The sequence below is a fragment of the Crotalus tigris genome, unplaced genomic scaffold, assembly GCF_016545835.1.
Source record: "Crotalus tigris isolate CLP2741 ecotype Arizona unplaced genomic scaffold, ASM1654583v1 scf7180000018419.1029430, whole genome shotgun sequence".
In the NCBI taxonomy this organism is placed as follows: Eukaryota; Metazoa; Chordata; class Lepidosauria; order Squamata; family Viperidae; genus Crotalus; species Crotalus tigris.
Genome location: NW_024096993.1, coordinates 607,369 through 623,152, shown reverse-complemented (window position 1 = coordinate 623,152; position 15,784 = coordinate 607,369). Strand labels below are relative to the sequence as shown.

General features: G+C 37.5%; 2 protein-coding genes across 7 annotated transcripts in view; one reads left to right on the top strand and one right to left on the bottom strand.

Moving 5' to 3' along the window:
- LOC120312058 (ferric-chelate reductase 1-like) overlaps window positions 1–3,336 on the top strand; it is a 44,986-nt gene extending 41,650 nt beyond the window's left edge. For all 3 annotated transcript variants that reach the window (XM_039352269.1, XM_039352270.1, XM_039352268.1), the window contains 2 exons: window positions 1,002–1,063; window positions 1,431–3,336. In XM_039352269.1, coding sequence (XP_039208203.1) covers window positions 1,002–1,063; window positions 1,431–1,523 — 155 coding nt within the window. In that variant the 3' untranslated portion in view covers window positions 1,524–3,336. The remainder of the gene's footprint in view (window positions 1–1,001; window positions 1,064–1,430) is intronic.
- A 1,110-nt stretch (window positions 3,337–4,446) lies between these two features.
- Window positions 4,447–15,784, bottom strand: part of PALMD (palmdelphin) — a 67,444-nt gene continuing 56,106 nt past the window's right edge. For all 4 annotated transcript variants that reach the window (XM_039352263.1, XM_039352265.1, XM_039352264.1 and 1 more), the window contains 4 exons: window positions 15,450–15,483; window positions 15,254–15,367; window positions 11,341–12,399; window positions 4,447–5,303 (listed from right to left, as the gene is read on the bottom strand). In XM_039352263.1, coding sequence (XP_039208197.1) covers window positions 5,260–5,303; window positions 11,341–12,399; window positions 15,254–15,367; window positions 15,450–15,483 — 1,251 coding nt within the window. In that variant the 3' untranslated portion in view covers window positions 4,447–5,259. The remainder of the gene's footprint in view (window positions 5,304–11,340; window positions 12,400–15,253; window positions 15,368–15,449; window positions 15,484–15,784) is intronic.

Here is a 15,784-nt window from a genome sequence, read left to right as displayed (position 1 = left end):
CCCCTCCTGCTAGAAAACTATAATGGTGTGTCATTTGGACAGCTAGTTACTGTACAGAAAATAGCACTGTGCTAACATTCAAAGAATGCTGTACAGAATGCCTTTCATTGACATGCTAAGAAAGGGCAGGTTTCAAGTTGCAGTTAAGCCCAGGAGTATTCTTTCTCCTATAGCCATACTTAATAACTATAATTATATATCTGTGTGTATACATGCCCATAGAGACTTATACATGAGGCAATATGCCAGTTTTTCAGATGAAGGCATTCACAGCAAGTATGGCCAGTATTTTATTTTTTTAGTGCAACAAATGGCAGGATTTTTTTTTTCTTCAAATGCCTTATGTGCATTTTGAAGGGGCAGCTATTGCAAATTAGAATGAAGAAAAAGAGCTATTTGGAAAAGGAGTGAAGTGTGGAATTGTCATTATATTTGTCTCTGAAAGCTTTTGTTTGACCTCATGTTTCCCATCCAGTGGGAAACTTAAAATGCAACAAAAGGGAAAGAAAACATCTCCCCTTCTCCATAAAAACATAACGAATTCCAAACATGTTCTATTAAATGGATTTTTATTGTATAATGCAGGGGTAGGTAACCTTGGCTCTTTTATGACTCGTGGACTTCAACTCCCAGAATTCCTGAGCCAGTATGGCTCAGTTTGGAAACCTCTCCCTTTCCCCTCAGCATGGCTGGATCAGGGATTCTGGGAGTTGAAGTCCACGAGTCATAAAAGAGCCAAGGTTGTGTACCCCTGGTATAGTGAATGGGTGGGTGGTCATATTATAGTGAATCTGGTATGTTGTACAGTTTGTATGTACACAATTATCTTTTTGGATAACATGTTTCTTTTATTTTGGCTGGGGAATTCTGAGAGTTGAACTCCATGCACCTTAGAGTTGCCACAGTTGAGAAACACTGATTTAAAAGGTGATAGTATGTGTGTGAGTGAAAGGAAGAATGCTTTCCTCCAGAGTAGCTTTAATTATACTTCTCTTTTACAGTTGAGGTGTTGGAAGATGACAGGATACAATTATTGCAGTCCTTAAATTCTGTAGAAGCCCAGGTAAGCGTAGGCCTTTGTCAGATGGTAGAGAGAATGGAAAGACAAACTACTTTTTTAAAAAAAAACGAAGCGCCTTCTAAAATCTATATTTTAAGACAATAGGGTTAGAGCATAGGAATATTTTTTCTCCTTGGGGAAGGGAAGTCTCTGGGGAATCATGACTAGGCTAGGATTTTCGTTTTCAGATGATTTTTCATTAACACGATTCTGTTAATTTTATCCTCCTTGAAATGCTAGTCTTGTTTTTCCACAGATTAACCTCTACCATCAAGAATAATTGTAGACATGCCTTTTTCTGATGTGGTTTAATAATTTCATAAATTAGTCACCATCTTCAATTTTTCTTTTTCTCCTTTTCTTCCCCCAGGGCCATACATTTAAAAAAACAGTGCTGTTTATCTACATTTGTGGCAACATAGCATTTCTTGTCACCTTCATCACAGCAGTTGTGCAAGTATGATTCCGTAAAAGCCTTGACTATTCTAAAGAGTTTGCCACTACATTTCAAAATAGCTTCTTGCGGGATTTCATAGCTGTCAACGAAACTTGTCTTTAAGATGTGAAAACAACTTTTCAGCACACAGCCATTGAAGAGCAAACTTTGTTGGTCTTGATAAGAAACTGTCTTGGGCTTCTTCCCGAGTTAACTGCTTGCTTTAATGTTGTACATTTGTATTCTGTAGCTTTATCTATTACCTGAAAACTAGGAGAGGATATTGTTTTGAGCCAGTGGACAATTGTTAGTTCATTTACTCATCTAAAGAGAACTCCTCAGGTTCCAGGACATACCCGCCAGATGTGGCTGATGTTTCACACCACGGTAAAATGTGGTCTTCAGTGACGATGCGGTCCACAGATGATAGAATATAATGATGAAAGAGCCACCTCTTTTGAATGTGAGTGCATACATGCGAAAGATAGCTGCATTGCAATCACAATGCTTGTTCATCATCCCCACCTGCACCAAAGATGCTGCTGCATGTGCCTCATGTTTCACACCTTTTGTCTTCCCTCCCTCCCACACACAGATAACCACTATTTTAGTATTATGAAGCCCATCTCCAAGTACTGACATTTTTTTTACAAGAAGCTCCTTTTTCTTGAATTTTTTTGAATGCAAGATGTTTGTAAAAGGAGAATACTCTTTTGAAGTATTTATTACAGATTTTTAGATTGAGATGTGCAATGACACGTATTGTTCCAAGAGTGATGACAATTGTTTGAACATTGTTATTTCTTGTCACTTCTAAACACTTGAATATGTTTGTAGACTACCTCTTTGTCTTCAAAGTAACTAGGTACTATACTGTCCTCTTTAGCATGTATTTAATAAATGATGTCTAATATATTGTTGCTAAAGTTAGGATGCCCTCTAATTGTGTCCACCCATTGGCTACCCTTCTACTATAGACCCCTGGGTGTGTTCTACAGGGTTAGAAGAACCTCTAGAGAAGAAGTCAGATGTATGTAGGCGATGCTGCTAGGTTTGGAAAAGTCAGGAATTAGATGGAGCTGTCTATGGAAATAGGCTAAAAACGTTAATGTAAAATTCCAGTCCACGTTTTGAAATAGCAATGCAAGTTACTAGATTTCTTTGACTCTGACCCTAAAGAGGATCCAGTAAAAAGAAACCTTTCAACTCAAGTCTTCTTTGGTGTCAGACTATTTCCATTATTTATTGTGCTCCATAAAAATGATGTTCGTGACCAGCAACACTGTAATTTTATAGATATTGCACACCAATGACTTAATATTTTTAATTGAATGAAATTCTTGTCCCAGTTTTTGAAGGGAATTTCTTTATAACTTCTAAGCAATGTTTAACTAAATATATAGCTGCTAGACATATTACTATTTGCTGCAAATATATTTGCCAATAAAGAGTTTGTTCACTTGTTATGTTGTCGTGTCTTCTCAAATTCCTATGACTTAGTGTAATTTTGCTAGAGATTTTTCTCTAGGCAGCAACTGTACCTATCGACTACGAATCAGTGTCTGAAAACTAATAACATTAAAATACCGAATTTGTGAGAATTGTGATGTCTAGAAATGGAAAGAAGAGATTGCTCTTTAAGACATAAGGTCCCATCTAAGATTCTAGTTATTTTGAAATATGTTGGGTTCCAACCTTGCTTTTAGATGCAGAAATTATTAGCAAGGTGGTCACAGCTTCCATCAGAAAATTAGAAGCAGTCTTGTGAATGATTTGCTATATACTCCTGTGTGCACGACTAGATTTTTGAGAAGCTGCCCAGAAACTTAAAAAAAAAAAAGTAGAAAATGAAGTTCATTGGCTAAGTTATTTCCAACCACTTTTGGCAGTAATACTTTTACTTTTCTGTCTAAGCCAGGGGTGTCAAAGTGCCGGCCCGTGGGCCAGAAGCATCATAGCAAAACCATGCCCACCACATTGCCGGCAATGACAAAAAAGTTGCGATACGTTGCGACTTGTCACGTGACATTGCAAGTTTGACATTCCTGGTCTAAGCCTTTCTGAGCTCTTTTTAACAGATGGGCAGAAGAGTTTGTGATCAGTTTTTAAAAACTACAGGTGTCTTCCTCTTGAGAATGCAAAAAAGTAAAGAGAGATCTAGCTATAAGCTAAACAGGATCATTCTAGATAGCCTAAATCTGAAATAAAATCCACTGAGCAATCAGCATAGATAGGATTCTGGAAAAAAAAATGTTTTCCTCTTCCTCCTTATATTTTTCATCACAAATATATGTGTAACATAGAAAATATTCAAAATATGTGAAGTAATTTGTAGCAGTGTATTTTAAATAGCCTTTGACTTCTTTTGGGGAGGAGGATAGCTTCATAGTCTCATGTATGATGTATTGTTCATATATTTCCCACAGGATAAGTGCATCGTAATTCCATTTTGGCCTTTTTGTTAGCCACTTTCATTTCTAGAGAACATGCATAGTGCCTTCTTAAGTATTTTCAGATTGAACTCTTAAATACACAGCTGAGTACTGAAATAACATTTCTACAGTTGAGACACTGTGTGGTGCTCTTGATTAGGTTTATAGCCATAGCTAGTCATGTTGAAGTTGTCCATAGCAGTCTAATTTTCCCAAGAGAAATATGTTTTAAAAATACATATTAAAAAAAGCCCTAAATTACACTGAGTATTTTTTGGAACACAAATATGAAATACTGTCTCCCGATATATAGGCTCAATCAAACTAGAAAGCCTTACATAATACCATAATAGAACATTCTGATTTCTGGGCCATGCTGCATTCAGAAGCATGTAGCTAGTAATGACCAGATCAATTTTTTATAATCCAGTTTCTGAGTAATGTTGTGTGTCTAATCTAAGTACTGAGATACCATGATGATAAATGCAAGCTTTGGTATAAAAACTGGGAGAGGTATATACATTCCAGCTCAAAAGCAAAGTTTTATCAGAGAGCTAGAGGAAACAAAAAGAACTGTTGCACAAGGATGCCTTACTGGCTACATTCCAAAGATGAGCAATAAACACAGATAGGAATACAGAATACAGAAAACAAATGAAGGAAAGAGTGGCCCCCATTTCCCAAACAATGGGGCATTTTCCTGTGTTCAAAGGAAAATGAGAAGTGGCTGCCTCTCCAGGATACATTACTATTGAGGACAGTAGGGGTGCTTTAATGGCTTTATCTACCAGCCATAATAAAGCTCTTATTCCTTACAGTAAAGAGCTGGCAAATGACATAGTTTCTGATGGCTATGCTTGAGGTCTTCAGCTTCCGAGATCAAACACACACGTGGAGAATGCTTTTGACAGGTTTGAAAAACACTGCTGAAATGGAACAGAGTTTAGTAGGAATTGGAAAGTCAGTTCATATCCTATATTCCTGTTTAGGTATAGTCAGTAAGAGAAGAAGATGGACAAGACTTCTTCAACAAAATGCTAGATGCATTTGTATTGTGACACTGGCCCTTCAGCTCTTATAAAATATAACAAGGCTGACAAATACCTAAGAAATGCCACTAATGATTCCTTGAGGAACACACTGTTTTAACAATACTTATTTATGGATCAGGGTATCCATATATTAGGACTGGCAAACATTCATTTTCCTGTAAAGTGCCATTATTCTTATAGATGTATTGTTGAGTAAATAAAAGCTACCCAGGTCCAAAACATAGAAAATTCTTCTTTTGTTAAACTGCCAGACTTTGAGTATTATATCACTGCAGCTGTTTAAATCACTTTTTTCCCCAGTTTTGCCATTCTCATTCTCAGAGCTGTAAAAAAACAGAGCAAAAGCAAAATATTATATATTGATATGATTATGTAAAATTATAGTATTAATTAGTTAGAAGTGCCATACTTACCTCCTAGTATTACTCCCAGAAAATACTATTAAGCTAGCGTAAAAGAAGATCAGAAATTAATACATGTACTATCAAGTTACAGCATAGCCATATGAGAAAGAATGGATGATATTTAAACTTTTTGTCAAGTGTATTATAGCGACAACTGAGTCTGCAATCCAGTCTACTATTCACCTAAATAATTTGGCTTTTAATTACAAGTCTAGATTTCTGTCTGTAATGAATATAAAATACCAATGTAAGGGATAGTTTTTCCACTTGCACCAGTGGTTCTCAACTTGTGAGTCGGGACCCCATTTGGGGTCGAACGACCATTTCACGGGGGTCGCCAAACAAGGCTGTCGGCCATTTCCCCCCCCTTTTCTTTGGCCACGTCTCTGGCACCCGGTGATGTATAAGTGGTTGAGGGTCACCACAACATGGGGAACTGTATTAAGGGGTCGCGGCATTAGAAAGGTTGAGAACCACTGACTTGCACTAATATCTAAAATAGAATTAAATTTTCCTATGGTATCCATCTTTCTAAAACATTTGTCCACTTTTCATGGCTTAAGCATGTCACTTAAGTTTAGAAGTACAGATAGTCCTCAACTTAACTACAACTGAGCTCCAAATTTCCATTTCTAAGCAAAATAATTGCTAAGTGAATGTTGCTCCATTTTACGACCTTTCTTGCTACAGTTGTTAAGTGAATCACTGCAGATGTTAAGTTAGTAACGTGGTTAAGTGAACCTGGCTTCCCCATTGACTTTGCTTGTCAGAAGGTTGCAAAAGGTGATCACATGACCCTGGGTCATATGCTGCAATGGTCTAATGGTGAAAAATGGTCATAAGTCACTTTTTTTTCAGAGCCATTGTAACTTTGAACAGTCACTAAATGGACTGTTGTAAATTGAGGACTACCTGAATGCTGGCTAAGGAATTCTAGGAGTTAAAAGTCCACACAATTTAAATTTGCCAAGTTTGAAAAACACTGCCATAAAGCATTGAGTGATTTACGTTTCAGCTAGATGCCCTTTCTTAAAATCTGAATTATATTTTTAAGACAATTTTAATACGAATGCTGAGGATTTTAAGTCCATCATTTCTACTTCATCAAGATGTGAAACAATTACAATGTGAAGAGACTTTCTTCCAGTCCACAGTTGCTTTCCTTTTGTTCTTATACCAAAAATATAGGTCCTTTATCATACAATGTACATTCTTAGTCCGTCCTATATTTTACTTTATTCCTGAGTGCCTTTTAGGCTTTGGATTTCTACAATGTAAACTATTTTATCTTTTCCAGTAAAGAGACTGCTGCTGATATCAGTGGTTATAGACAAAGGAATTTTGCTGAAAATATTCCAAGAGTGTTACTCACTTCACAAACAACCCTTTGTACGTTGCTACCTTACTCTTCCTGGCTTTGTTTCCTTTTTAGAACAAGCAGTATAATTATGAGATTGTTTTGGAAAATTACTCATTTCCCTGTATTCTCTGATTATTCAGTATGTGTTATGGCCGAGGGACAATGTGTGGGGAAAGCTATGGAGGAGGGGACCAAGGCAAAGGCAATCGAACTGCTTCAATAGCAAATGCTACGAGGGTATGTCTATAACTGATGTGCTTATTTCAGTTCCGTAATGTGAGCTCAGACTGGTAGGGCAATAAAGAGAAAAGCATTGACTAAATCAATTAGCAAAGCATACAAGTGTATTGTATGGACAAAATTAGGATACTCATTGTCTTTTGGGTTTCTTTTAAGCAGCATTCCATATGTTAAGGGGGGAAACAAAAAGCTACCAACTATAACTTAGAAATATCTTACAGACTCTATCCTTCAATATTTGGGAAGTCCATAACCATGGAATCAAAGAAATACATCAGCAGGTGATCAAGTACTCTGTCATCAGTTCTTACATTATACCACACAGACTTAAGTCTTAGCCCTTTGATGGCGAACCTATGACCCTGTGTGTTAAAAGGTTACACACCACAAAATTTTGGGTGGCATGCCAGCATTCAACACTTGACAAGTGTTTTTGAAAACATGCCTCGTTATCGTGTGATTTTCAAAGGCTGTGGAGATAGAATGAGAATGGGGTGTGTTCTTACGTGGCCTCTGAAAATCACCTGGGAATGGGGTGTGCTTTTGCACAATTTTTGGAAGCTGCCGTGGAAGAGCATTCTCTGAAGCTGCTTCAAGAACAAAGGCCTTGTGTGACCTGGAGCAGCTTCAGGTAGGCCGCAGGGGCCTGACAACAGAAAGAGAACATCGCCTGATGGTAAGATGGCAGATCCTGAGGAACACTGAGCCACAGGGGCCATTACATCATTCTCCAAGGTGTGTGTGCCTTGAGGAAGGGTGCAAGGGGATCTATTTGAGGGGCAGTTGTGCACTAGGGCTGAAATAAAAGCTCAGACCTTTACTTCAGGCCCAGCCTTGCCATCAAGTGCCAGTGTTCAGGATGGCCGAGAACAGGGACAATGCTTTCTCTCTTGTTCAGGTGTGTGGGTATGGGTGTAAGAGACCCACACACACACCAGGAGAATCAAGCATTTTCCAAATTTTTGACATACACATGCCAAAAAGTTCATCATCATTTTCCAATCCTTTTACTAGTAACAGATGGGAAATTTGGCCCATCAAAACAGACACCCAAGCTGAGATTGGTCATACAGAGAATCTAGATTTCCAGGTATCATTCATATTTTTGCATGCAAACTGTGATTTAGGGTTCCAAAATTTGCATAAAATTAGAACATATGTTCAAACCACACTTATTAGAGAAGTATCACAAAAATAGAGATTCCTGTGGAAAAGATGTTTGAGTGGTAGAAAATATATATACAGAAAATACATACAAATAGTTCTGAAATAATCCTGAATTTGTTAACAACAGACCCTAGAAAGATGAAATATACAGCACAAGCAATACCAAGAAAGGCCTGACTTGAGTCTGGACACAAATATATTTTGATTTGAATCTGCTTGAAGACAAGTGTGCATTACAGACTTGCCCAAGAACGTTTGTTTCTCAGCTTGGCTGATATTTCCTACAACTGGTGTCCCAAGGCATGCTGAATTTAATCCGGGACCATATAACAATCATGACTAATACCCACTGCCTGATCCCCCCCCCAAAAAAAGCTAAGCACAGTCAGACCACCACCATGAATTCCCAGGTTTGTAGGTCAGAGAGGGAAATCAAATATCACAGTAGAAGACAATGTCAAATTATTCCTATAATATTGCCAGGAGAATTTGTGAATCCCGCTGTGAAATCACTTGGAACTTAGCTCAACTCGAGAGATCCACTTCTAATCTTTCTTTTAAAGACAAGTTGATGGCAGTTCAATTTCAGTTAAGTTTTACACTGTGTGAAGAACTATTTCCTTTTTTATTTCTTGAATCTCTCGGCAATCACCAAATCTGCTGCTAGATTGTCCTACAGGGAAATTCCATAAAATATTGAGGGTAATCATGCAATAAAGTATCTTCTTCAATGGTTTTGAGGAGACCATAGGTCTACTTTCCCCTCTGCTCCATCATCAAGATGGTTTAATCTAGTGCCCTCTATTTAAAGAAGCTAAGTCAGGTTTTAATTATGGAAAACCCTATTGAAGCTATACCCCTTTTAGCTTTAATTTCTTAACTCTGATTTTTTTACTTTTAACTTGTAAATCTTAATAATTTCATTTTTAACTGTGCTTTTAGTCATGTTTCTATATTATTTTACAATGTTCTTTGTAAACCACCCAGAGCCACTTAAATGAGGTGGGTGGTTATAAATTTGATTAATAAATAAATATCATGTTGGGCAATAGAAATGTGCCCTCAGGCTCAACTGTGTTCACCACAAATGTTTAAATCTCCAGGGATTTTTTTTTCCTACCCAAAGGGAACCAAACTTGGACAGCCATTAGCTTTGCAATCTCTCACCCACTCAAGAATGTGAGGCATGTATAAGAATATGCCAGCTGTCCCTTTAATAAAAGGACATTGCTCTCTCATATACAGTATTGGTCTGCTACTATTGAGCTTGCATTTTAAACATGTGACATCAAACTATAAATTGCAGACTACTGTCAAGCTGTGCGAATCAGGCAAAGTGAGAAGGAAAGCCACACTGGACCAACGTGTAGGAAAATCGGCTGGTCTGCCACTGCAGGGCCACTCCAGGTTGAGGTATACCCTGGTCCAAATGCTGTGCTAACTGGGTCAAACTACAGTATTGTGAAAGCTTGTGATCCACCCGCTGTTGCAATACCTTTACTATTTGTTCTGCAGAAAACAGAGTGCCTTAAAGGTTCTAAGTCCACAATGCAAGAGAGAGAGAGAGAGAGAGAGAGAGAGAGAGAGAGAGAGAGAGAGAGAGAGAGAGAGAGAGAGAGAGAGAGAGAGAGAGCGCTATTCTAAACCCAAGGGCGCACTAATCGGGGCATGATTGTTATAAAACAGAAAATATTTGATCTTCATTTCGCAATATACTTTTACAAAGCGTGTGCATTTGTGTGTGGGACTCTTGTCTGCAAAGAGATGTCTGCAACCTCCAAGCACTGAATGAGGTGAGAACTTGTACTATTTCATCAACACAGGTTTTTCTTCCATAAAATTCTTCCTGAAAGTTCGAGAATAAATAGGGCACATTTATTGATTTATTGCTAGCAAATGTAATTATTTTTTTTTGCTGTCTGATGAAAGAAACTTCAGCTGTCACTTTCACTTGCACTTGGAATAGAAATCCAACCACATCATGAGTCTGAGACCTGTATCACTAGTTGGGATCTCTATACATCTGCCGAAGAAAACATTGTTCCCTAGACATTCTAGCAATCCTTTATTTCTCGACATTGGTCCCTGTTCAGTACTTAAACAATAATGAATAAAGGGAAGATGCTGCATCCTTTCTTTGCTTTGTCCACTAACTAGGATTAAAAGACCAATTTAGCGCCTCTTAGAGGAAAAGCAAACATTTCATCTTAGACCAAATATAGGCTTGCATAAACAAAAGGCTTGATTGTATGAAGATTGTGCTACCTGTTTTGCACTCGTTGAAGGAAGCTACTATTAGTTGTGTTTGCACTGACACAGAATAAAAATATGAACTCTGACTCCACGTGATTTTAAGGCTATTATGATCTGTAAAACATTTTGAGTGCAAAAGATTGAAAGTGAGATGATTTCATGCAAAAGATTAGAAAATGTAACAGCTTTTATTAAAGGTAGAAACACAGTCTGAGATTAATGTACAGACAAAAATGGATTTCTGTTATTTTTTTTTTACTATTAAAACAGGCATTCTCTGTTAAAACATGATAAAATTATATATTAAAAGTTGCATTAAATCCTGTCAAGTGAAACGGGCACTATCCAATAATGATTAAGGCAAGACATATGAGTAAATTCCAAAAATGGAAAGAAAGATTATTATTTAATCACCAAAATGCAATCTGAATTGATTTGCCATATATTGCATAGGTGCAATGAGAATTCTTAATACTATTTTCAAAACATGCTTTAATTAGAAAGTTAAATACCTGATTTGCATTATTATTCTGATTAGATTTTAGTAATATTAAACAAACTTTCTGTTCTGACCACTTAGATCCTTCACATTATGATTGCACATTATTAAAAAACTAAATGAGGCAGTTAAATAAGCCTCCTCAATCTGCAGCCCTCCAAATGTACTTCATTTTCTATGATGTATAATCAACATAGTATGTTCAACTCAACTTAATCATTGAAAATGTCAGCAAGGGATTGTGGAAACTGGGAATTCAATACATCAGGAGAATGTGAGGAAGGGTGGATTAGAATTGAGAAGAGCGGGAGGAAATTGGTTAAAGGTTGCAGATGAATCAGAATTAAAATGAAAAACAAGAAGAGAAAGAGAGCAATGTGAGTAATGAATCTGTTATATGAGAGCACAACAGTGCTGTGATTTGCCCATTTTTTTACCTGTTAAGGAAGGTTCTTCTGTTCCATCACTTGCTAAGTGGCCATCAAGTTGACCATTAAAGGTAGAACAGCTCAAACTTTCTTCCTGTTCTTTCAGTGACATGGAATTTTTGTAAAGTGGCTTGTTTATGTTGTCTCCAATAGTTTTTGTCTGTGAAACTGCACACGTCTGATTGGATGGCTGATAGACCTGGCTATAAGGACCCACCGGATGATAAAGAGGTGTCTCAATTTTTCTTTCTTCATCTTCACTGTCATCGCTGATGACAACAAGTTCCGCATGGATAATCCCATCATATCCACAGATTTTTTTATTTAGTTCATCATCATCCACATGTTGGTATCCCATGAATATCATTGTAACTGGTTCTTCTGTATCATCCACATAACATGGCATTGCTTGGACCACGCTATAATTATCCTCACTCTCTAGTGTTACCGGAGAAGAGTTTCTGATTTTCTTATCTTGGTACTCCTTTATCTTTTGATAAGGCTGAGCAGTTTCTTGTGTAGCTTCTCTTTGGACACAAGATACTAGCTTATTTTGAGGAATAACCTGTAGAGGCCTTCCTAACTGTTGACTAACTGGATAATGAGAGTTTTGCTGGCAGCTCTTTGAAGTATCTAGACCATCTTTTTTAATATCATGCCATTTATCCTTATCAACAAGTTCATTAGAAAAATTGTCAAGGTGGCTGATCTTATTCTGGATGTTATCTTTTCCACCATTTGCCTCTTGGATGAATTTATTCTTTTGAGGCGTTCTGGGTCTGCAAAACGGGTTGGCATATACTGGCTCATGATATTCAGTGGGAGACTTGGATTGTTTCTCAGTTGCTTGTCGTAAGATATCCTCCACTTCAATTGGGGCAAGGTCATCCACATCATCATTCTTTATGCTCCCATTGGCACACACTGCATAGACAGACTTTCTGCCATCGTCATACACTTTGACTCCTGCTCCTTTAAATTCTTCTGAAGGAAGGGGTATTGTTGACAAAACTGTACTCTCCCCAGTCTTCATGTCTTTTTTTACTTTAATTTCCATAGCAAACAATGCTGTAGGGAAAGAAGCAAGCAACCTTTTAAAAGGTAATTAGCTAATGATATTGTCAGGTCCAACCCTAGAGATGACACAGCAAAATCCAATCCACTTTAATCCTTTGTTTGCTTATGCCTAATGGACAGAATGTTGCCAAACTAAAGCTATAACTTTCTAACCTAAAGATATAGATATATTCTAGGCTGTGGCTTTTCCCCCTTCTGTATCCAGCTCAGGATCGCACAGTGTCTTAATCTCGCTCCTTTTCTGGGAATGCTCTCCGTTGCCAACAGCGTCCTCCGCTGCTCCTCCAGGTGCATATTGCATTACAAATAAGCAACTTAAAAATCTATAGGAGATAACAACAGATCTGTATGCCAGCAAAGTAGGTTGAATAATTTCAAGTCTTGTGTGTGGGGAATTTCTCCTACCTCAGTTAGCTCCTTACTTACAGTTCTTTTGCTCCATATAGGAAGTAAATTACAGTATACTAGGACAAAAACTGCTAGGAAGTAAGAAGGAGTCAACACTAGAGAAAGATTGAGCACTTTCATCCAATCTACCTGCTTCTTCCAGTTTATGTCACACAAATCCTCTTTATTTAAGTCCAATTTAGCTCTAGTTCAGAATTTGATTTCACCTAAGAGGACATTGAGGAAGTAAACATAAGGCACATTTCCTCCTTATTTTCAGAGTATCTTTTCTACAATTGCCCTGCTGTTCTTACTATGCATTACAGATTAGAATAAGGTAGCGCAGGTGGCTTTGTTTGCATTGTAGAAATCTCAGTATAATACAGTGTGACTTTGTATAGGCTCAGTTTTATTGTAATAAAATTGAGCCTATTCTGTACATATAGGCATCTGGTAGAAGCCATGATGGCATCATCACGTGCATTATGATGTAAACATATAAATAGTGCAATTTCACGAATGACAAATTTCATATCATGTTGCCAATGATAGTAATAGTAGTAAAGTTGGAAGGGACCTTGGAGGTCATCTAGTCCAACCCCCTGCTCGGGCAGGAAACCCTACGCTATTTCGGACAAATGGCTGTCCAGTCTCTTCTTAAAAACTTCCAGTGTTGGAGCATTTACTGCTTCTGGAGGCAAGCTGTTCCACTGATTAATTGTTCTCACTGTCAGGAAGTTTCTCCTTAGTTCTAGGTTGCTTCTCTCCTTGATGAGTTTCCACCCGTTGCTTCTTGTCCTGCCTTCAGGTGCTTTGGAAAATAGCTTAATTCCCTCTTCTTTATGGCAGCCCCTGATGAAATGACATATATATTTGCTCTTCTTGCCTCCCCTGGGGATGAACCTGTTGTAGTTCTGTGATACAGTGTTTATGGTCAAATTTAAAATGATGGGTTTGTGTGTGTATGTGTGTGTGAGCTTTGTAAACAATTTAAATGAGAACGTGAGTCAGCTTTGCAAGGAAATCTATGTAGGTTAACATGCCAAACATTTACCAGTAAATCTGTTTACCCAAAATACTATAAATCATTTTTGATCCATCAATTACCAGGAAATAGAAAACTTTGGTTTTTTTTGCAAGAGCCATAATTTGGTGGCCCATCTCCTGCCAAAAAATTGGATTCCGTCTGAAGCTTCTGCAACTATCTCTAGCTACTGCAATGTGTCCCTGATTTTCTCAAGTGAATGTCTTCCAGATGTGCTGGATTACAACTCTGAGAATTTTAATTCATGCTGGTTGATCTTCTGGAAGTTGTAATCCAACATATTTAGAAGATACCAGTGGCTGGGCAAAACCAAATGCAGATAATAGAGGGCTAGACAGTCATATGCAGCTCTCAGAAGTAGTTGGAAAGCAGTCTGCAATGGTTTTAACTTCTTCCAAACTGAAAAAAAATAAAATAAAAAAACAAGAAGAGGAAACCTAGTGTACCTTGGCCTGATCTGCTGCCATTCCTACAGCAAACAAAAATCCCCTTCCCATTACACACACACACACACACACACACACACACACACACACACACACACACACACTAAAGAGAATTTCATAGCCCAATGCTTTTCATGACAACTCTTTGTGCTGAGAAGAGGAGACAAACTAACACAACATTTCTTAGTTTATCTCAGGGGCTGCTACAAAGAAGAGGGAGTCAAGCTATTTTCCAAAGCACCTGAAGGCAGGACAAGAAGCAACGGGTGGAAACTAATCAAGGAGAGAATCAACCTAGAACTAAGGAGAAACTTCCTGACAGTGAGAACAATTAACCAGTGGAACAACCTGCCTCCAGAAGCGGTGAATTCTCCAACACTGGAAGTTTTTAAGAAGAGACTGGACAACCATTTGTCTGAAATGGTATAGGGTTTCCTGCCTGAGCAGGGGGTTGGACTAGATGATCTCCAAGGTCCCTTCCAACTTTACTATTACTATTACTACTACTACTACTATTACTACTACTACTATTATTATTATTATTATTATTATTATTATTATTATTATTATTATTATCCCTGTTCTTTTGCTTAGGCTGCTAAAGTTGAACTAGTTACCACCAGCTTCATCATATGTGAGCTAAGAATAAATCTGAGATCTCCAGCATTAAATATATATATTTTTGGGAAATGTGAACTTGTTTCACAGGGAAGCCGAATCCACATGTGGAAATGCGTCAGTTTAAGCCCTCCCAAGTCATAATTTCTGTTAAGGTGGTTACGTGGAACGGAATGCATCTAGAAGGGCACCGAGTTAGAAAATGCTGGTCTGGTGAAATTTTGTTTTATGAACTTATGAAATAATAACCAGCAACAACCATGTGTGCTATTTTGATGACACTTGGGTTGTTTTCAAAATGTAAGACCATACACAGGGTTTTTCCTTGAACTGGACTGTTAATCTGTACCTTTTCGATTTTCTTCTTCATCGTCTGTTTGCAGAGGGCCTGCCTTTTTAAGTGCAGAAGGTCTGAAAGGTTTTGGAAGGTCTGGTATGTTGGCATATATATAGTCAGCTGGCTCTATAAAAATGGATAGTTAATTAGTACATATATCACTTCTACTTCTGCATAAAATAATTTAATAAGTGTAAGAGAAACATACCTTCTGTAGTCTCTACTCTTTCCACTTTCACGGACTAAAAAAAAAAGTAACAAAGAATTCTGTGATTTTTCCCATCATTTAAAGAATTACAATACAATTGATTATTACTTTTTATTAGGTTAATTTGATATACCCAATTCCATATGGTGGCTCAGGAATATATCCCATAGCACAGTTTTCAATAAATGTGCATAAGATCTCAGCTTTCAAAGTAATTGGGATTGAAAAATAATTTCTATAAAACAGAGAGGAGCAATATTTTGGTACCCAAGGGTCATGCTTTAATGTGTTGTTTGTCCATCGATTTTGATGAGGACCTTGACATCTTGTAGATT